The sequence below is a fragment of the Protomyctophum bolini genome (assembly GCF_963924005.1).
Source record: "Protomyctophum bolini genome assembly, chromosome: 13".
NCBI classification, from domain to species: domain Eukaryota; kingdom Metazoa; phylum Chordata; class Actinopteri; order Myctophiformes; family Myctophidae; genus Protomyctophum; species Protomyctophum bolini.
This window is the reverse complement of record NC_137874.1, coordinates 38,618,949-38,640,164: the sequence shown is the minus strand read 5'-3', so window position 1 is coordinate 38,640,164 and position 21,216 is coordinate 38,618,949. Positions and strand designations below refer to the sequence as shown.

At 41.0% G+C, this 21,216-nt stretch overlaps 2 protein-coding genes and 1 long non-coding RNA gene across 3 annotated transcripts in view; all 3 read right to left on the bottom strand.

The window, feature by feature from the left end:
* Positions 1–289: 289 nt before the first annotated feature.
* Positions 290–5,132, bottom strand: LOC308327338. Its single transcript, XR_013965187.1, has 3 exons — positions 5,007–5,132; positions 2,960–3,220; positions 290–1,014 (listed from the first exon to the last, which is right to left on the bottom strand). It is a non-coding gene; the product is annotated as an uncharacterized lncRNA (long non-coding RNA).
* Positions 5,133–7,772: 2,640 nt separating this feature from the next.
* LOC308327665 (uncharacterized protein) overlaps positions 7,773–21,216 on the bottom strand; it is a gene marked incomplete at its 3' end in the record, with an annotated part of 82,439 nt that continues 68,995 nt past the window's right edge. Inside the window, exons 4-5 of the mRNA XM_080781186.1 lie at positions 7,976–8,081; positions 7,773–7,781 (exon numbers count right to left, since the gene is read on the bottom strand). Coding sequence (XP_080637312.1) covers positions 7,773–7,781; positions 7,976–8,081 — 115 coding nt within the window. The remainder of the gene's footprint in view (positions 7,782–7,975; positions 8,082–21,216) is intronic.
* On the bottom strand, positions 14,929–18,908 carry LOC308327061 (uncharacterized protein; the record flags this gene model as incomplete). Its single annotated transcript, XM_080780200.1, has 5 exons — positions 18,831–18,908; positions 17,955–18,080; positions 16,577–16,855; positions 15,903–16,262; positions 14,929–14,936 (listed from the first exon to the last, which is right to left on the bottom strand). The coding sequence occupies exons 2-5, from the start codon at positions 18,070–18,072 to the stop codon at positions 14,929–14,931; spliced, it is 765 nt and encodes a 254-aa protein (XP_080636326.1). The 5' UTR covers positions 18,073–18,080; positions 18,831–18,908.

Sequence of the window (21,216 nt, the reverse complement as noted above, 5' to 3'; positions counted from 1 at the left end):
CACAACGTTTACACTGGAAACATTTTTTGTGGACACGCTCGTGTGACTTCAGGGAACATGAATGATTAAAGGTTTTGTCACAAAGTTTACAGTGCCACGGTCTTTCTCCAGTGTGGACATGCTGGTGTGTTATCAGGTCACCAGGCACACTGAACCTCATGTCACAATGTTTACACTGGAGAGGTTTGTCGTCAGTGTGGATATGCTCAATTTGCTCATGTCTCTTCAGGTCACCCGACATAATAAAACTCTTGTCACAATGTTTACAGTGGAAACATTATTTGTGGACACGCTCGTGTGACTTCAGGGAACATGATTGATTAAAAGTCTTGTCACAAAGTTTACAGTGCCACGGTCTTTCTCCAGTGTGGAGACGTTGGTGTCTAATCAGGCTAGAAGACCTAGTGAAACGTTTGTCGCAATGTTTACAGGGGTAAGGCTTTTCTCCAGTGTGGACACGCTGTCGAGCGTGATCATACAGGTGTTTCTTCAGGTCATTTGATTGACTGAAACTCTTGTCACAACGTTTACAGTGGAAAGGTTTTTCTCCAGTGTGTATGCACAGGTGTTTCGTTAGGTTACCCAAGTAACTGAACCACATGTCGCAATGTTTACACTGGAAAGGTTTTTCTCCAGTGTGGATCATCCGGTGTTGCTTCAAATGATATGGACTGATGAAACTCTTGTTACACAGTTCACACTTGAATGGTTTTTCTCCAGTGTGTATACGCAGGTGTTTCGTTAGGTTAACCAAGTAACTGAACCCCATGTAGCAATGTCCACACTGGAAAGGTTTTTCTCCAGTGTGGACACCTCTACTTGTCCCCCCCCAATCATCACTGTCTTCAGTGGTCTCCCCACTATCATCACTGTCTTCAGTGGTCTCCCCACCATCATCACTGTCTTCAGTGGTCTCACCACCATCATCACTGTCTTCAGTGACTTCAGTGTCAGATTCAAGTTCAACCTCAAGTTCAGGGCAGTGTGAAGAGATGTCTTCATCAAATTCACCGGCTAGGAGCAGAAAAATAAGATGTTAGTCAACGCTGGATTCCAAAAAATGAAACCTATTTTTCTATCTTCCATGTTCAATGTACGGAGCTTTTACCTACTAAGACTGACAAAACAGTTAAATACCAGTAAGTACAGGTTATCACAGGTGGTTCTGAAAACTTAAAACAAGGATTCAGTTTTAGCATGATTCTAGAAAAATACACATTTCAAAAAGTAACCTTAATTGATAGTATTTTAGTAATAGAACAAATGTTTATTTTTGAATCATTAAAACAAGTTTTTTTGTGTTATCCATTTTGACTAAATGGATCACTTTACCTCTGTGTGATTTAAAGCACTTTTAAGTGCTTTTCAATCAATCAATTCATATTTGAGCTAAAGAGTATTTGTCTGCATACACCAGTAACATTATACGTATGTACTTCACCTCCAAAGTAAGTGAATCATAGCATATGACGTGGTGGTAGTTTAAAAAATACAGTAGGACTATGTGAAATGTTTTTTGTCTAGAAATCATGCAAAAGTGTAGCTTTTCGCCGTTTTTGAACCAAATGGGGCACCTGTGTGATTCAAGCAAATGTATGTATTTTGTACAGATTATTAAATTGCAGACTCATGCATGCACTGAAATCTGAAAATACTATAATAGGATACAGTATCTCTGATGTCGGGAAGAAACCATCCAGGTCAAAAATGTAAATTTTTCAGAAAAAAAAAAAAAAACTAAACGAAATAAATGTTCTTTTTTAGAAAATCAAGAAAGCCTTATATTATTTAATACAAAGCAGTACTTCCTCATCAAAGTTGGTATTCTGAATTTGTATATTGTCAGTTACTTGCATGTGTCATTATATCACTTTACCCAAACCTGACAATGGATCTCAAAGCTCACACAACGCATGGTAACGCATGGAAGAAAGCCCTGATGAGGGATTCGCGGAGACAGAGTTGCACTTTCAGTAAACCGGCAAGATAAATGTGTTTATCTTACGCCCCGTGACTCTGACTGCAGCAGCAGCCCAGGCACGCAAGGGAGAGAGGGGGGGAGTTAGGGCCGATTCATACTCCAATTTTACAGCCAAATATAGGTCGGTTCGAGACTACAATGTGACGTTCGAGGGTTAGGGTTATGGGGGCGGAAACCGTCCTAAAGTCGCACTTTGTCGCCACTGAAAACTTCTGAGGAGCCGAAACCATTTCGGCACTGTAGCAACATTTCCTCATTCATACAGCCCAGCTTCGAGTTAAATTTGTCGGTCGTGAAGCCAAGGAAACACTGGTCATTTGGAAGAGAGTAGATACAAGCCGACTTCCAAATGCTTGTGGCCGGGAGGTGAGCTCTGCAGAGCGGATAAATTAGCTGCCTCTCTCTGCAGCTGTGCGATCTGGCTGCAGTGTTGTTTTCACTCAGACCGGCATCCGTGTACTTTTTGGCAGTTCGTCGACCTGCTGCTCTCCTCTCCTCCTCTCACACTCGTGCTCAACTTCACAGGTTCTCAACAATAAAACAAATACTGTCTACATTTTTTTACAAATCTATACTAGGCTACACAATAAACAAAATCACACCTGTGTGAACTGAGCGGTGCAACTATACATTTAATGTTATGGTTACTGTACTGTGCTCTGTTGTATCTTTAAAAAATGACAGCGTTACCGTGTGGGGGTCCCCGGAACATCCAGATCCCAGGGAACTCGCCCAGGGGACCGGCCCGGTTCACGCGATCCTTCCCGAGTCCGAAACGTTCGAGAAATTACAGAGTTACTGCGTGGGGCCCCCGGGGGGTCCCCGGAACATCCAGACCCCCAAGAACACGGCCATATATATCATTGTCATGATATATATTGTCATGATTATCACTTAGTAAAAGTAGATATTGTGACAGCAACAGAACAGAAACAAATGGCTAAAACATTCAAGAAAGAGAGAGTACATGAAACTTACCGAGGAGTGGGTGGTCTTCAGGTCCCTGTTTAATAGGAATGTCTTCAGGTTCCTGTTTAATAGGAATGTCTTCAGGTTCCTGTTTAATAGGAATGTCTTCAGGTTCCTGTTTAATAGGAATGTCTTCAGGTTCCAGTTTAATAGGAATGTCTTCAGGTCCCTGTTTAATAGGAATGTCTTCAGGTTCCTGTTTAATAGATACTTCCCTGGCTGAGTCTGGAGAGTTCATCTTCACCTGCAGTCTGGACTCCACACACTGGCCTGAAATCAAGTGAATAAGGAAGGACTTTAATAACTGGAGACCTAGTGGTGTTAGCCCAACTATCCAACATGTGAAATCTTGAGATTATGAGCTTTATGTATTAGGGATGAAATCATGCTCAACTTAAATTAAATAAATAATACTGTAGGACTGCAATTCATTAAGAATTCAGGATTCCAACATTTGTTTTTAAGTATATATTTTTAGGAATTCTATTTAACAATAATGCTCTCTTGTGTTTTGTTATAAACACCCTCTATTGGCTCCCTAAAAGTTCAGTGAGACGAGAGATGTTCAGATCTAGCCAAGATGAAGGAAAGAGAGCCGCCCTTTGAAGCAGCCAAAAAAGAGAGGATATAGACGGTGTGTCTCACACACACACACACACACACACACACACACACACACACACACACACACACACACACACACACACACACACACACACACGTTGATGTTGCACAACACAATTTCACCTAATCTTTTATATCTGCTGTAAACTTGTGATGAGACAATGAACTTGAAGTGACTTGTACACACAATACAATTTGAAAAGTAAGGAGAGAACCTAGCCCCTCTCGGAACCCTCGGTTAAGCTTTTCTGATGTTTGTACGTCGCTTAACACGTAGGGTCCCTTTGCATTTCTTCCACTCTCTATGGTAGACAGCTGTACATACCCTCCGTTCAGGCCGTGCTGTGCACCGCTTAAGTGGTGGAGACTAGAGATGTTTCAAAGATGCATAAAGCGGCTATAGGAGACAACGGGAACGTGGCAGATGCCGTTAAGTATTTTTAATCTTTTTTTTCCAGTTTTTGCTGCTCTGAAATTCTCTCTTCTCTTGGGAAGTCAATAAGGAAGACAAGGAAGGGAGGAAGGGAGAATTTCAGAGCAGCCAAAACTGAAAAATAAAAATAAAAAGATTAAAAATACTTAACGGCATCTGCCACGTTCCCGTTGTCTCCTATAGTCGCTTTATGCATCTTTGAAACATCTCACCATCAGAACATCAGAGAAGCTTAACCGAGGGTCCCGAGAGGGGCTAGGAGAGAACCTTGAAGTGGGTTTGGGGCTAAATTTGCGAATACCAAAACGACTCGCCCCTTCACCAACTCGCCGCCGCGAAATGTGTTAATGTAGTTAACAGTTCATTTAGTATTTCCATCCCTCTCTGAAATCTGAAACTATCTTGTATACAGATTTATTTGATTGTATAGTAGTCGATCTCACTCAATAGCCTACTCTGTAAAATCAAGAAAGAACATGAGACAGCGAAGAGTCGAAGACTGCTTAATTAAGTTAATTTAGGACCTTCTAACATTTAGTTTTATTAAAACACATTTCTTCCATGTAGCCCATGTTTTGTAATGGCATCATCATGCTATTATGCCCATAGGCCTACAGAGTGATCTTAACAATTATAAATGAAATTAATATGATAATACCTTTATATAAACACCAACATGAATTACGTTTACAGCTATAGAGTAGTGTGGACAGGGGACAAATCCTACTGCTTTAATAGACAGATTTGTACATCAATGCTTATATGGAAAGATGCTTCTGAAATGCTGTACACTGACCAGTAACAAACGATAGCAAAGTTCAACAAGGTCCTTTCCTTTCAGACTATAGGTACTGCTGCTGCTAGTATATTTGGTTGTTTATGCTCACATTTATAACAAGCTAGAAACAACAAAACAAACAAAAATGGTCTATTTCCATCTTAAAAGATGAGTCAATAAAGACAAACGGATGAAACACAACGTGAATCAGTTCATCTTACCTGCTGTGTTTCAGTGATTGAGCTGAGCAACAAACGCTGCTTAACGACGACACGACACTGTTTTGAAACGACACGTTTTAGTTTCCTATTACTTTGATATGTAAACCTTTTATTATTGCGTCAACAATATTCAGTCATAACACCGCCATGTTGTTTTCACAACTGCATTGTGGGTAACTGACTGTGTTCTTCTCATGACCAGTTTGTGTAGTCGACGCCAGTTGGTGTATTGCTGCCCCCTACTGTTGGTGTCGGGTACAATGTACCACTACTACCAGTACCAATGTAATGTCGTACTAGGATAGGACCTTAGGATAGGACATGATTTTGTCCCCACAAGTATAGAGCGCCGCAGTCCCCGCCCCCTCTCAGAAAAGCGAGTGGCCCAGTGCCAGTGCAGTACCACTAAAAGGGACAAGACATTTTATTCGTCTGACATCCAGGAGTGAGAAAATGTGTTATAGCAGACTTTTCAGAAGGGTAGCTGAATACCATTTTATTGCTATACTGTGATCATGCAAAACCACATAATTCATTGTTATCTCTAAACTCCAAAATTATTCACTTTTATGCACATGTCTGATGTTTGTACCATGGATGGACATGACCAACATCATAATATAACAAAAGACAATGCTGAATTATACTTCTGGTAGCCATATCCACAATGACTGCCTCTCTGAAACAGGGTACATCTTAAAACATTTTATTGGGTTTATGAGTTTATAGAAACCATTTAGACATTAGTCAGGAACTCTCAAACTCAAGGTTGTACTCCAGCACACAACGCAACTCAGGAAAACATGTAATAAACACGTAAATGAGGATCACACAACTAGACTTAACTTAGAGATTGCGCACACACACACACAGTCTCTCTCTCACACACACACACACACACACACACACACAAGCATAGTGAAATTTTGATTTTAGTTTATGCCCTCCAGGTTGGTATGTTCACATATTATGCCAATTATGAAAATTGCTCAACATATGCAAGTTAATTAGCACCCGGCACTGGCCGGCAGTTTCTAAATGCTGGGGACCCATTAGCCTACTAAATATTTCTAACATAAAACCTTGTTGTACTTAACATGTCCAGTTTCACAATGGGGCTTTATGGGCTGGCTAGTAGACTAGTATGAGGAGGTCCCTGCTTTGATTATGTCGCAGTTGCCAAAGATGGTCTATTTATGAAGATGAGCGAACTTCATTGGAGCCACTAGAGGCGAAATGGTACACAAAGCTACAAATATAGTAGGCGTGGTTTGCTTGGAACACACATTTTATTTCACTTTTAATGTCCATTCATTTCATGTGTAAAAACCTCAGTGAGTAGTTCTTCTCAGCTGTGACGTTATATGCCTATCTAAAACAAGTCCTCAAGTTAAAAATCTGTGGAACTAGTCCCAACAATATTTTGCTGCTTGTTAATCTGTCAGTTAAGATAAGTTAAGTAACAAATAAAGCTTCTTGAATATGCAGCACAATTCTAAAGTTGTAATGTACTGCATTAGGATGTATGTTAAAATGTTATTGAAAACTGAACATTCTCACAATAGGTAAAATAATCCTCATTATTATTTTTAGTGTGATTTTTAATGTGATAGAAGTTTTTGATGAAATCAAAATGCATCGAGGATCGTAGAATGATATTTGCTTTATAGAAATGTAGTCTAAGTGTAGTAGTTGTAAAATGAACTTATTTACACTGATATAGGCAGTAAGTTTTGCTTATTTATTTAGGGTTTTTTATTTTACGGAAAGATTTTGTACAAAATGTGTTAATTTTCTTTATTATGGCGATCAAATAGGCTACCTGATGAATGTCCTTGGCCAGTGGTTATAATGGTGGGGCCAGTGACTTTGAAATGCCTCCTCATTGACCTCATATCACTTTAAAGAAAAACACATTATTTGATAACTTTTCACAACATTATTTTTGTGCTACTAGATTTTTCAACTTCAACTGGAAAAATGCCAAGCGTCAAGCCCTGGGTGTGGATACACTGATGTCTCTTCAGGTCACCCAACATAATAAAACTCTTGTCACAATGTTTACAGTGGAAAGGGCTTCCTCCAGTGTGGACATGCTGGTGTGTTATCAGGTCACCAGGCACACTGAACCTCATGTCACAATGTTTACACTGGAAAGGTTTGTCGCCAGTGTGGATATGCTCAATTTGCTCATGTCTCTTCAGGTCACCCGACATAATAAAATTCTTGTCACAATGTTTACAGTGGAAACATTTTTTGTGGACACGCTCGTGTGACTTCAGGGAACATGATTGATTAAAAGTCTTGTCACAAAGTTTACAGTGCCACGGTCTTTCTCCAGTGTGGAGACGTTGGTGTCTAATCAGGCTAGAAGACACAGTGAAACATTTGTCGCAATGTTTACAGGGGTAAGGCTTTTCTCCAGTGTGGACATGCTGGTGTTTCTTCAGGTCATTTGACTGACTGAAACTCTTGTCACAACGTTTACACTGGAAACATTTTTTGTGGACACGCTCGTGTGACTTCAGGGAACATGATTGATTAAAGGTTTTGTCACAAAGTTTACAGTGCCACGGTTTTTCTCCAGTGTGATCATACTGGTGTTTCTTCAGGTCATTTGACTGACTGAAACTCTTGTCACAACGTTTACACTGGAAACATTTTTTGTGGACACGCTCGTGTGACTTCAGGGAACATGATTGATTAAAGGTTTTGTCACAAAGTTTACAGTGCCACGGTCTTTCTCCAGTGTGGAGACGTTGGTGTCTAATCAGGCTAGAAGACACAGTGAAACATTTGTCGCAATGTTTACAGGGGTAAGGCTTTTCTCCAGTGTGGACACGCTGTCCAGCGTGTCCACACTGGAGAAACGCTTCAGGGGAAGATGATTGATTAAAAGTCTTGTCACAAAGTTTACAGTGCCACGGTCTTTCTCCAGTGTGGACATGCTGGTGTGTTATCAGGTCAACAGGCACACTGAACCTCATGTCACAATGTTTACACTGGAGAGGTTTGTCGTCAGTGTGGATATGCTCAATTTGCTCATGTCTCTTCAGGTCACCCGACATAATAAAACTCTTGTCACAATGTTTACAGTGGAAACATTTTTTGTGGACACGCTCGTGTGACTTCAGGGAACATGATTGATTAAAAGTCTTGTCACAAAGTTTACAGTGCCACGGTCTTTCTCCAGTGTGGAGACGCTGGTGTTTCTTCAGGTTATCTGCAGTTCTGAAACTCTTGTCACAATCATTACAGTGGAAAGGTTTTTCTCCGCCCGGTTGAGACTGGGATGACTGAGACATCACTCCTGAGAGAGGAGTGGTCTCCTCCAAATCATCACTGTCTTCAGTGTCAGATTCAAGTTTAACATCAACTTCAGAGCAGTGTGAAGAGACGTCTTCATGATCATCTTCATTTTTCACTGCTAGTAATGTCAGCATTGACCCATCAGGCTCATCTGGTCTTTGAAGTAGCTCGTCCTGTTCCTCTTTAATGTGTGGAGGTTCTGGTTCCTCCTGGAGCAGGCTTGGGCTAACCTCCTGCTTAGGAGTATCCTCCTCTTTAAACACAGCCATGTGCAGAACGTCTAGGAGCAGAAATGATAGTCCTTAAGTGCAAATAAACATTTCCATCCTTCATGTTCCACATTTCACAAAAACATGGCATCACCTACTTAATGACTTGAGGATTTTTGTTGAAAATGGTCCAATCCCAAAGTTTGGAATCTTAGCCAATCGGGATGGAATATGGGAAAGCGGACAGATGCGTGTTGATCTCATTGCTATTGATATAGTGTATACAGATTTGCGTGATGTATGGCAATAAGTAATGAGTACAGAAATGTGAATGTGTAAAATTGGCCTCATGATGGCGCTATAACCAGTAGATGTGGCATTTAGGCCTATTGGGAATGCGCGTGCATAATTTCACGGAAATCGCACGCTGTGTTAATGATTCAAGGTATTTTGTTGGAAATGGACAAATCCTGCAAACTTTGGAGGGCAATCTTGCGTTTGGGGATGGAATATACGTGTTCTCGTTCGGCTCAAAAACTTAAGTTGTACAAATTTGTGCATGTACAACTTCCTGGTGTCAATTGCGCATGTTCATTTCCTTCCAGGGTGCACCGTACAGTCTTCGCTTCCTAACCTAATTTAATTAACCTTGGTCTAGGAGAGTAGGAGTGGGAGTGAACTACAGTGCAGAGGGGTGTCGCTTTCCTCCGCTGTTTTTGCGAACGCAGTGAGCACTTACTATGAGACCTAGCAGATCATGTCTGTCTGTCTGTCTGTCTGTGTGTGTGTGTCTGTCTGTCCCGCTATACTTCCAAATATGGAGTGTGTTGCATCAGCAATCACTCAGCTCCATATATGGGCACAAAAGGGGCCAGGTCCACTCAGCTCCATATATGGGCACAAAAGGGGCCAGGTCCACATATACAGTAACAGCGGGACAGACACACAGACAGACAGACATGATCTGCAGGGTCTCAGCTGCGTTCGCTTCCCGTGTTTGCGCGTCTTACTGGTCTACCAGGGAGGGGAGGGGCGGAGGGGGCAGGGGTGGGGGCTCAGATCGGTGAACCAATATTCTCCAGAGCAAACTCCATGAGCGTGCCGGCTCCTCGAGACCAGAAAGCACGCTGGCTGGGCCAGGCTAATAAGTGTGGGGACATTCAAAACCTCCAGAGGTGCTTCAGTTTTATGATGTCAACTTAGCAGCTTGAACTAAACCCTTTTATAGATGCTTTGGCCTATGGCCACTCTGTAGAAAAGGATATACGTGGATATATGTGGTGAGGTATTGCTTGAGTACTGCTTTAAGCAATAATGTCAAAATTGTAATTACCTTTTTTTTGTATTCACTCAGACAGCCAGCAATGGGTAGAACGCTCCCAAAAGAAAATCGTCTCTGTGACACATCTAGAGGCCACAATCTGCATTCAAAGATTTTCCTAGAAGCTGTGTCATTGGTCCATTGGTCGATTTGCCTGTCTACTTCCTGATTGGTTAGTCATTGCAACCAGGTTTTTTTTCGACCAATGACAAAGCTTCTAGGAACATCTTTGAATGCAGATTGCAGCCCCTAGATGTGTCACAAAGACAAAACATTTTTGGGAGCGTTCTACCCATTGCTGGCTGTCTGAATAAAAAAACAAAACAAAACAAAAAGGTTTATAGCAGGCTTATAGCAGCTTTAATAATGGCTATATATATGAATTGATTGATTGAATACTTTATCAGTACGCATAGCATGGAGGCACGTAATGTGTACATTTAGACTAAAAGGCTAACACAGAATACTTGGGCACCAGGTATAGAGGGTATGCGCATGCATAATGTGAATGCCAAATCTAGTGGCAAAGTGAGTGGAAAAGTGTGTTTGGATGTATGTTCTGTCAAGGCCAGAAAGTAATTTTTGCCACTCAGTAGGCGTTCCTGCAAAAGTTCCTGACGGTATGATGATGATGTCACGCGCATACTCTCTATAGAGTGTCGCAGGCCCGCCCCCTTTCAGAACGACGAGTGGCCCAGGAAATGATTCTCCATAGGCTTTTCAAAAAGTATTTATATGAAGACGGTTACGCCGCGGACAAAGCCAACTCGGATCGTGACAAATCATGACAAACACAATATTTTGTGCCGAACAAATAATTTGAAAGAAGAAAATAAAGGCAGGATTACAACACTATTTGTTTTGTTTTTCTTCTTACTAATTATTTGATCGGCCCAAAACATTGTAATTATTGTCATGATTTGTCATGATCCGAGTTGGCTTTGTCCGCGGCATAACCGTCTTTATATAAATACTTTTTGAAAAGCCTATGGAGAATGGAGAATCATTTCCTGGACCACTCATCGTTCTGAAAGGGGGCAGGACTGCGACGCTCTATTGTGGTCCTATAATATCCAGATATTATTAGTCATGATATTTTTTGCCATAATTATCGTATAGTGAGAATACGTACTGAGTTGTGGGTGGTCTTCAGGTTCCTCCTTTTTAATAGAGATGTCTTCAGGTTCCTCCTTTTTAATAGAGATGTCTTCAGGTTCCTCCTTTTTAATAGAGATGTCTTCAGGTTCCTCCTTTTTAATAGAGATGTCGTCAGGTTCCTGTTTAATAGAAATGTCCCTGGCTGAGTCTGGAGAGTCCATCTTCACCTGCAGTCTGGACTCCACACACTGGTCTGAAATGAAGGAATTGACTTTAAGACCCAGTGGTGTCAAGAATAACAATAATATTTGCAAAATGTAAAGGCAAAATGACCTAAGCCCAACTCTCCAACATATTAATCTTGGGTGCAAAGATTATACGATTCATATATTAGGGAATAAATCCTTTGTAACATAAAACTACACAAGGAAACGTGTCAAAAGATGGACTCCATGCAAACAAATAATAGTCTAAAGTGAATACATTGAAAGTAGCCAATCTGTTTCTGCAACCAGACAGAGTGAGCAATACGTTTAATCATCAGGATATTATCATTTTCATGATTATTTCTTAGTAAAAGTAGATATTGTGACAGCAACAGAACAGAAGCACATGAAAACGTACCGAGGTCTTCAGGTTCCTGTTTAATATAGATAGCCCTAGCCGAGTCTGGAGAGTTCATCTTCACCTGCAGTCTGCTCTGGACTCCTCCACACACTGGTCTGAAAGGAAGCGGTATAAGGGATTTTAAAAAGACTCCCCTGAGAGCCTATTTCTATCGTGGTTCTGTGTAGCATCCAGGGGGGCAGTCAGACGGATATTTTGTGAAGCCACTAAGGAAATGAAAGTTCATATAATGGCCTGTTGTGGCGCTCTCATTGGGCTCAAAAAAACCCATAGCCCCATAGAAGTCCATGTATTTGGGCCCAACTTCACCTAGACTGTATTACCTTAATAAACATGGTCATGAATACTTTTTGCTTCCAGTCACTAGTTTAAAGGCTCATTTCTAATGTCATAATATTCTTTTTGGAAAATTATGGTCCCATTTATTAGAAAAATGACCATAAAGTCGCGCATGTTCTGAGGGGCGTGGCTACCGTTACAGTCTATGAACGGGATCCCCCACCCACTCGAGTCAAAATAAAAACCAACGAAGAAGAAGGGGGAAGTCCCGCCTCGTTCTCTGGGCCAGCCAATGGGCCAGCTGGCCTGAACTGGGCCAAAACGGATCTAGAAAGATGGCGACTTCCATTGCAAGGACTGACAGGCTTCATTTTACGTTCACGTTAGACCCGCGGGACGCTTTGTCCATATTTTTTACAGTCTATGGTAGCATCATACCCCTCACTCAAATCCGTTCACTCTACCCCTGAGCCACTGACAGCCCATGGCTCTGTTGTTTACAAAAGGGTCTAGATTCTAGAACAATGGTTCTCAAACCGAGGTCCCCAGCTGGGTCCTTGAGAGGGTGGTGGTGGGGGGGGTGTCATCTATCTACGTATAGCCAATACGTAGCCGATCTGAAAATAGCAGATCTTCAAGGTATTGAATGATGATGCATCGTGATGAGACACATTTGTGAGCTAGATGAGCTTTTTTTTTTTTTTACAACTTAATTGGAAGATAATGGGATGAGCAAATACAACATGATTCTTGCACTATTGTCCTTCTAGTTGTTCAGTACAAATGTACAATACAGTGGCGGTCCGTGCTGAAATGAACTAGGCCTTCTACAATCTAGAAACCGGTCGCAGAAGGGCCGCACACGTGCCTCCATTTATGGTCACACATCGTGACACATCACGCCACCATAATATATGACCATCTCCATATATGAAGATCACGACACTGACCTCATCTAACCCTGGATAACCATACATGGAGAAGACTGGATCATCACCTAGATCTGCATATATGAGCCAGCCAGCAACTCTACATCTGACCTCAAACCCTTAGATCTCCATATATGGAGTTGACCGGCTTTGACATTATTCCATATGTTGATCTGACCTCATCAAACACTGTACCGTCATCTGCTGATGCCTATATTGATTTGATTTTTGTTGAACTAAGCTCTATGCAGTTTTGTTTTGCAACTAAGAAAGTTACTCTTCAAATAAGGTAGGCATAATAAAGCCTCTGCTTCAGCCTACACCTTTTTGGTTACATTATGTTTAAAGCACTGGCTGTGAATAATAACCTAAGGAGGTTTTTTTAATTGATGCAATGGCGGACCCTCAAGCACTTACAGCTGACGTCACTAAAGTCAATGAGGGTTGAGGGCTCAGTCAGGCTTGAGCCAAAACTAAGCGGATTGCAATGTTTACACAGCACTGAAAGAAAGCAGTCACCGTCTCTGTCACTCTCATGTTATTCTTTCTTGCTTTTACAGAGTACAGAGATCGACTACTATCCAAGATCATTTCAGATTTCAACAGGGAGAGGGAGGGAGATACTAAATTAACTGTTAACTAAATTAACACTTTTCGAGGGGGCCAGTTGTTTAGTATAATCCCTATGGAGCTATAGTGTTTATTTTTACGATCACTTTATAACAATTAAGCTGTAATTAGATTCACGTTCCAATTTACATGATGAGTTAATAGACAAATAGATTAAACAGACACATTTCGTTCATCTTTAAAATGATAAATAGATGAAACACATAACGTGAATCAGTTTCATACCTGCTGTGTTTCAGTGGTTGAGCTGCTAACAAACGTCCTCCTGCTGCTTAACGACGACACTGTTTGGAAACGACACGTTTTAGTTGTCTTTGTATTGTAATTTTATTTTAATATACGGTAAACGTGTGGCCTCCGTGTCAACAACATTCACCGCCATGTTGTTTTGAATGTTTTCACAACTGCATTGTGGGTAACGATTTCCTTTCCCTCCATACGTTTTTGTAAACGCCAGTAGGTGTACTGCCCCCTCCTGTTGGTCTCGGGTACTGTTCATATCTATCGCTTGCTTTCGTTATATCCTCGACCTATGTTAGTATGGTTAGTATCAGGACGATGGTACGATGTACCAATGTCGCAGGATAGAACTTCACCATGATTTGTCCCCACAAGTAGGTATAGCCTATAGGCCTACATCTTTTTTATTATGCATTTCGTAGGCCTATATGCATCAAAAGGCCCGGAATTTGTGGTCTCGCACAAATGTATTGTTTGATCTGTCTATGTATTGTGTATTTGTGTTGTGATTTATTATTATTAATATTATTATTATTATGTATCCAGAATTCCCTAAGGCTGCTTGTTAGAAAATGAATACCCGCAAGTCAGGGCGAAGCATCCATCTATCTGTAACACTGACATGGCTTCCAGAGTCAAATGTACTGTAATTCTCCTTAATAATTAATACATTAATCAATCAATCAATCATATTTTATGATTCGTGGTTTGCTCTTCACTGCGGCTCGTGACGTCATGTTGTAGTTCGGTGGTCACCCCACCACCGAAAATCCAGACTATCTATGAGCCTTTACAGGATGCAACATATAGGTTACCTTGTATTAAACATGTTAACCATATAGCTAATGTTCAAACTATGTAAGATTATCACAAACTATTTCAGAGCAATGCAGGCTATGTCCCAAATAGTACCAGAATGTTCTGGGAAACATTGAGTTGAGTAACAGATATAGATTGATTAAAGGATACACTGCACTGGGTCAGGCTATACTACCTGATCAACACAAACGTATCAAATGCGCATGTGAGGCAGTTCAACTGGATTGAAAGATTTGATCAGAACATCGATGATTGTCTTGTGTGTAACAATGTTGTAATAACAAGACTAATTTATTCAGTTGCATTACACCAGTCACTTTGAAGAACGGTTATTTAACAGCATTTCATCAACGTAAAAAACTCAAGTAAACTCACACTAAAAATGAAGTGGTGAACGACCAACCTAATAATCGTAAACTCACACAAATGCAATCAGGTTAAATGTTAATTTTGGTGGCAATCTAAAGCCCTGCGCAGGATATGAGATTCAGAATAGGGAGAGAGTTTTTCTAACATTTCCCGAACAAGCAGGGATTTTCTGACTCACCCTGGAATACAACAGTGGCATCCACTGCTATATAAAAAATGTGTTATACATAAACAAAAATGACAAAACATACTGAGGAACAAATTCAGGTTACGTGTCGTAACAGAGAACTCTTTTGAAAGGATCAGTATGAATATCCATAATAGTTCTGCTTTTCTATTCACCTCCCTACCAACATACAGGTGTTTGATGTAATGCTCCCAATGAGCTAATTGAAACTCTAGATTTTCTCTGCAGTGTGAATACGCAGGTGTTTCTTGAGGGAACGTGAGTCCCTGAAACTATTGTCACAATGTTTACAGTGGAAAGGTTTTTCTCCAGTGTGGATACGCTGGTGTCTCTTCAGGGAACCGGACTCACTGAAGCTCTTGTCACAATGTCTACAGTGGAAAGGTTTTTCTCCAGTGTGAATGCGCTGGTGCTTCTTTAGGTCACATGACTGAATGAAACTCTTGTCACAATGTCTACAGTGGAAAGGTTTATCTCCAGTGTGGATACGCAGGTGTTTCTTGAGAGAATGTGACTCCCTGAAAGTCTTGTCACAATGGTTACAGTGGAAAGGTCTTTCTCCAGTGTGGATACGCTGATGTGTCTTTAGGTTACTTGAATCAGTAAACCTCATGTCACAATGTTTACAGTGGAATGGTTTTTCTCCGGTGTGGATACGCATGTGTGTCTTTAGCTGCTCTGACTGACTGAAACTCTTGTCACAATGTTTACAGTGGAATGGTTTTTCTCCAGTGTGGACACTCTGGTGTTTCTTCAGGTTAGATGACTGAATGAAACTCTTGTTACAAAGTTCACAGTGGAAAGGTTTGTCTCCAGTGTGGATACGCTGGTGGGTCTTTAGGTCACTTGACTGAATGAAACTCTTGTCACAAAGTTTACAGTCGAAAGGTTTGTCTCCAGCGTGGATACGCTGGTGTGTCTTCAGGTTACCCAACCGACTGAACCTCTTGTCACAATCTTTACAGTGGAAAGGTTTTTCTCCATCTGGTTGAGTTAAAGTCTTGGTAAACTCTTGATGACTGTATGAGCTCGGTTCATCAGTGTCTCCTTGTTTCTGACTGGTTGTAGAGCTGGTGATTTGCTGAAAGGCTGATGAGGTGATCTGTCCATTCCTCAGCATTTGGCAGTAGAGGTCATTGTGTTTCACCCTTATGTGTTTATGGAGGAAGACCTGAGATGTGAAGGAGTATGAACACTCAGAACAAGAGAACCGAGTCTGGGAAGACTGGGACCTCACTCCTGAGAGAGAGAGAGAGAGAGAGAGAGAGAGAGAGAGAGAGAGAGAGAGAGGGAGAGAGAGAAAGAAAGAAAGAGAGAGGTGGGGGTGGGTAGAAGGGAGAGAAAGAGGAGGGAGGCAGGTTAAAACTGGGCAGTACAGATAAAAATAAAAATAAATAAAGCTTCCATCATCAAACAACTCCGTTGTTAGGGAGCATTACGGTTTCCCTGTTAATATTTCTGATTTAATTGTATTTTTCATCAACCTCTTTGATTCCAACTCCCGGTTTTCCCCAAACATGTAGTTCCTGTCCCTGTGTTTAACAATGACTGACCTCCACTGGTCTCCTCCCAATCATCACTGTCTTCAGTGACTTCAGTGTCAGATTCAAGTTCAACTTCAACTTCAGAGCAGTGTGCAGAGATGTCTTCTTCATCTTCACGTTTCACTGTTAGTAATGTCAACATTGAGCCATCAGGCTCCTCTGGTCTTTGAAGTAGCTCCTCCTGTTCATTTTTAATGTGTGGAGGCTCTGGTTCCTCCTGGAGCAGACTGGGGCTCCTCTCCTGTTCAGGAGAAACCTCCTCTTTACACACAACCATGTGCAGGATGTCTAGGAGCAGAAAAATAACATGAGTCAACACCAGATTCCTAAAAATGTAAATCCATACTTATTCCATGATCCATGAAATGAGCTAATAAGATAAGATTGACTAACCAGTTACTAACTACAGGTAAGATTGCAGTTCTGAATGTACTCTCACAAAATCACACCCGTGTTAAGTGAGTGGTGCAACTCTGTGTGGGGGTCCACGGAAGTTCCAGACCCACAAGAACGCGGCCAGGGTGCCGGCCCGGTTCCGGCGAGCCTCCCCACTTTCGAAACGGTTGAGAAATGACAGTTACCGTGTGGGGGTCCCCCGGGGGTCCCTGGAACATCCATACCTCCAGGAACGCACCCAGGGGGCCGGCCCGGTTCCGGCGAGCCGCTCCACGTTGGAAATGGTTGAGAAATGACAGTTACTGTGTGGGGGTCGCCAGGTGGGCCCTCTACTGTACTGTACTATAACACCCCAAATCATCATATACTGTTAACTGTTTCTGCGCCGGGCCCGAGAAACCGAAATTTGTTTACCTTTGCAATCGATGCCATGCCCGGCATCCCGAGATTTGTTTTATTCCTCATAATCCAAAAAATATTTAGTTACTTTTTTTCCATCCAATCTCTTGCAATGTGTTGTGAGCTTGTAGATCGGCTATTCCAGGCAACTGTTCCCCCCACAATATAGGGATGCTAGGGTTAAAATGGTTAAACCTCAAATCAAGAAGCTGAGAAAAAGCAGTGAAAGATCTGTTATCTCACACAGTGCAGACTCAGAGCCAATTATAGACACCTTGTCTTCTATAGAGACACATACCATAAAAATCTGTTTGAGACCTACATCCATACTGTAAATAAAATCACAAGGTGAACTTATATGGTCCAGTTTTCTTTTGAGTTTGTGCAAAATACGATGTGCTTTTATGTGCTTATATGTGTAATAAGAAAATATAAACTTTCCAAAATAAATTTGAGATATTCCAATGATCATAGATTTACATATTTGGTGTAATTTTTCCATTGTTATTGTATAGTGCAAATAATACAATATAATTGTGGCATCCCTACAGAACAGAAAATATTAAAGAAAGGAAGAGCACATGAAACTTACTGAGGTGTGGGTGGTCTTCAGGTCCCTGTTTAATAGAAATGTCTTCGGGTTCCTGTTTAATAGAAACGTCCCTGACCGAGTCAGGAGAGTTCATCTTCACCTGCAGTCTGGACTCCATACACTGGTCTGAAATCAAGTGAATAAGGAAGAACTTTAGTGTACACAAAGTGAATGAAGTGAAAGTAACCAATCTGTTTTTAATGTTCTTCCTCGGTTCAAGCAGCAGGGAGCGTGTGACTGACATGCTGCGTGCCAGTGCAGCACCACTAAAAGGGACAAGACATTTTATTCGTCTGACATCCAGGAGTGAGAAAATGTGTGATAGCAGACTTTTCAGAAGGGTAGCTGAATACCAGGCTGTTTAGCTCTGTGGGTTTTTATACCATAGTTCTGTTCTGATATGCATGACTATTATGCACAAGTGTGACAAGTCACATGTCTGGGGCCCCATCACTGCAAGCTATCCCTGCTGTTCTTTGGTTGACCTTATTATTATTTGGTGGACATTTTATCACCGGAAAAGATTTGCCTCCAGGATGAAACCTAGGTAGGTAATTTCATCTTTTCGTGTGATAATATTAATAAAACAATAATAAAACAATGTATAGGCCTACTATTACTGCTGTTGCGGTGGCATTTAGAGCTATGGACTCGAGCTATGCGGCGGCTATATAGCCTACTGGTTGATTATGATCACATGTATAACAAAGCAAGCATATAAGATACGATTCATGTTCCATCTTAGCCACTCTCGTAGATGTATTAATCGATTTGAAAATGTCAGAATCGATAAATACATCTATAGGGTCTACTCTAAATCTTAAAAGACGAGTCAAGACAAACGGATGAAACACAACGCGAATTAGTTCATAATACCTGCTGTGTTTCAGTGTTTAAAACACTTCTTATTGTTCTGTGGATTTTAGCAGCAGCTGCCTAAGCCTCCTCGTCCTCTCAGCCTCCCATGGAAAAACAATAGCAGCGATCGGCGAACATACATTAGGGTTGTGCACATGCGCACTAGCGCTGGAGCGTACGTACCATAAACGGTCAGTAGGGGGAGCCATCGTATAGCGTAATACAGTCTGCTCTTTCATATAGAAGTATATGCTCTACTGTTTCTGGTGCAGTGCTCACAGTTGGTTTGGATTGAATACTATATGAACAGTTTGCAGTGATGTACAGTTTGCCCATGATGTAGATCCGAGGTTGCAGGTAGGCTGCGTTATAAGGGAGTTATGAGGTTGAGGCTAGGTCAGTACATGAGCTCTGTGAAGGGAATGGATTTAAGGGTGCAGCAATTGATTTAATTAATACAATCATTAATAGTTAAACCCTATTTTGGGTCAAACCAATCAAATCAAAATAGTGAAAATTGAAGATGTATAAGCTCACAACTGAGCTGCTAGATCGGCTCTTTTATTCTTGCATGACATTGTGTGACAAAGTATAAAATAGTCAAATATATTTACAATGACATTAAAGCTTCTCGATTTTACGATTAAACAAAAAAAAGTTACCAATAGAATAATCTCTTCTCTAAGGGAATTATGAATAGTTGCAGCCCTACATTTATGAGATTTGAGGCACATCCAAGCACACCAATGACACCACCCTGACACACCTTAACATACAACTGCCAAATGCACACCTTCCATTTGAATGGGACTATATATACAGTATATATCTCTCCTGGCTCAAATACATGCAAACATGAATTATAACACAACCTGGAGTACGTCCTTGAAGGAACACTTCCAGGCGAATCCAGCTGTGTATACAATTTAGGCATTTAGTGGAGCTAAGCTCCACAGTGACATTTACTCAAGGTATAGAACTTTTTAAGAAATCTTGTGCTATACCCACCGGTTAGTCCATTACTAGAATTGATCTTCCTTTTCAGGCAGTGCTTGGCACCTGCCCACAGAGCCAAAACTACTAGAAATTGGTGTACTGACCATGGTATGGTATTACTGTGCTTAACTAACCTGCAGCCAACTGGCCTGACCTGAACCCCGTATTGTCAAGAGGAAGGTGTGAGACATGAGACTCAACATGGTCAATATTTCTTGTTTAAAAAATATATATTTTTAGTGGTCTCGTAAAATATTCTAATTTGTTGATAGGATTCTTTGATTTTCATGAGCTGTACGCCATAATCATCAAGATTAAAACAAGTTTTAATTACTTCACTTTATGCACAATGAATGAGAATACTTTTTATCGCACAATTTAATTTGTAACCCATTTTTCACCCGTGTCAATTATCTAATGTGATCCTGGGCTCTACACACCCTCTGCCAACCTATATTAGCGTGTGGAAGGAACACGCTATTCCCTGTGTCCCCTAGAACATGCAAATTCCATGCAACACTTTTACACAATATTCAAATTCATTGAGATGGAGCTGTATCTATACATTACATATGACATAATCATCGAGGGTGGAGGGGTGTTGTCCAGGGGTTTTCTTTTTTTGTTGACTGCTAGTTGTGTTTAGTTTTTTTGTTTGTTTTTCTTGTCTTTTTCTTTTGTGTAAGTCATGTGAATTTTGTATGCTTTATTGAAAAATCATTAAAAAACTTTGATGACAAAAAAAAAAGAAGAGATGGAGCTATATATATATATATATATATATATAACTATATTACTCCTACAGATTCTGTCCAAACATCACACAAATCAATACACATCTCTATAGTCATGTGATCAAGATGGATCTGTCCGATTAACATAACTGGTCGCATGCGTTTGTCTGGAGTATGGACACCTGCAATACTGACGGGTGACTTAAAGTGGCACTGTTGAGCAGTATAACTGCAGCCAGCCAGCAGTGTTGTTGACAGTGGCGTGCACAGACATTTAGAGGGGCAAGTGCTCACGTGAAAAAAAAGGGCACCGTGTGCAGCACGTGGAACCGGACGGTTGCCTTAATAGTGTGAGATTTATAGATGTTGGGGCCTAAATAATATATTATAAGCTTTTTATCACCATGGTCCACATACTGTACACAGTGTACAAAAAACTAAAACATTTTATTTTCTTCAAAAGGGCACATTTGTCCAGAGGGAAAAGGGCCCCTAGTGTCTATCTGTGCACGCCACTGGTTGTTGAGCAACCTGCACTGCTCAGTTTACACAGGTGGGATTTCTTTCTCTCAGTATGGACATACTGGTCTCTTCGGTTCACTTGACTCTCTGAAACTCTTGTAACAACTCTTGTCAATGATTTCGAAAGAACCTGACTCACTAACACTCTTGGC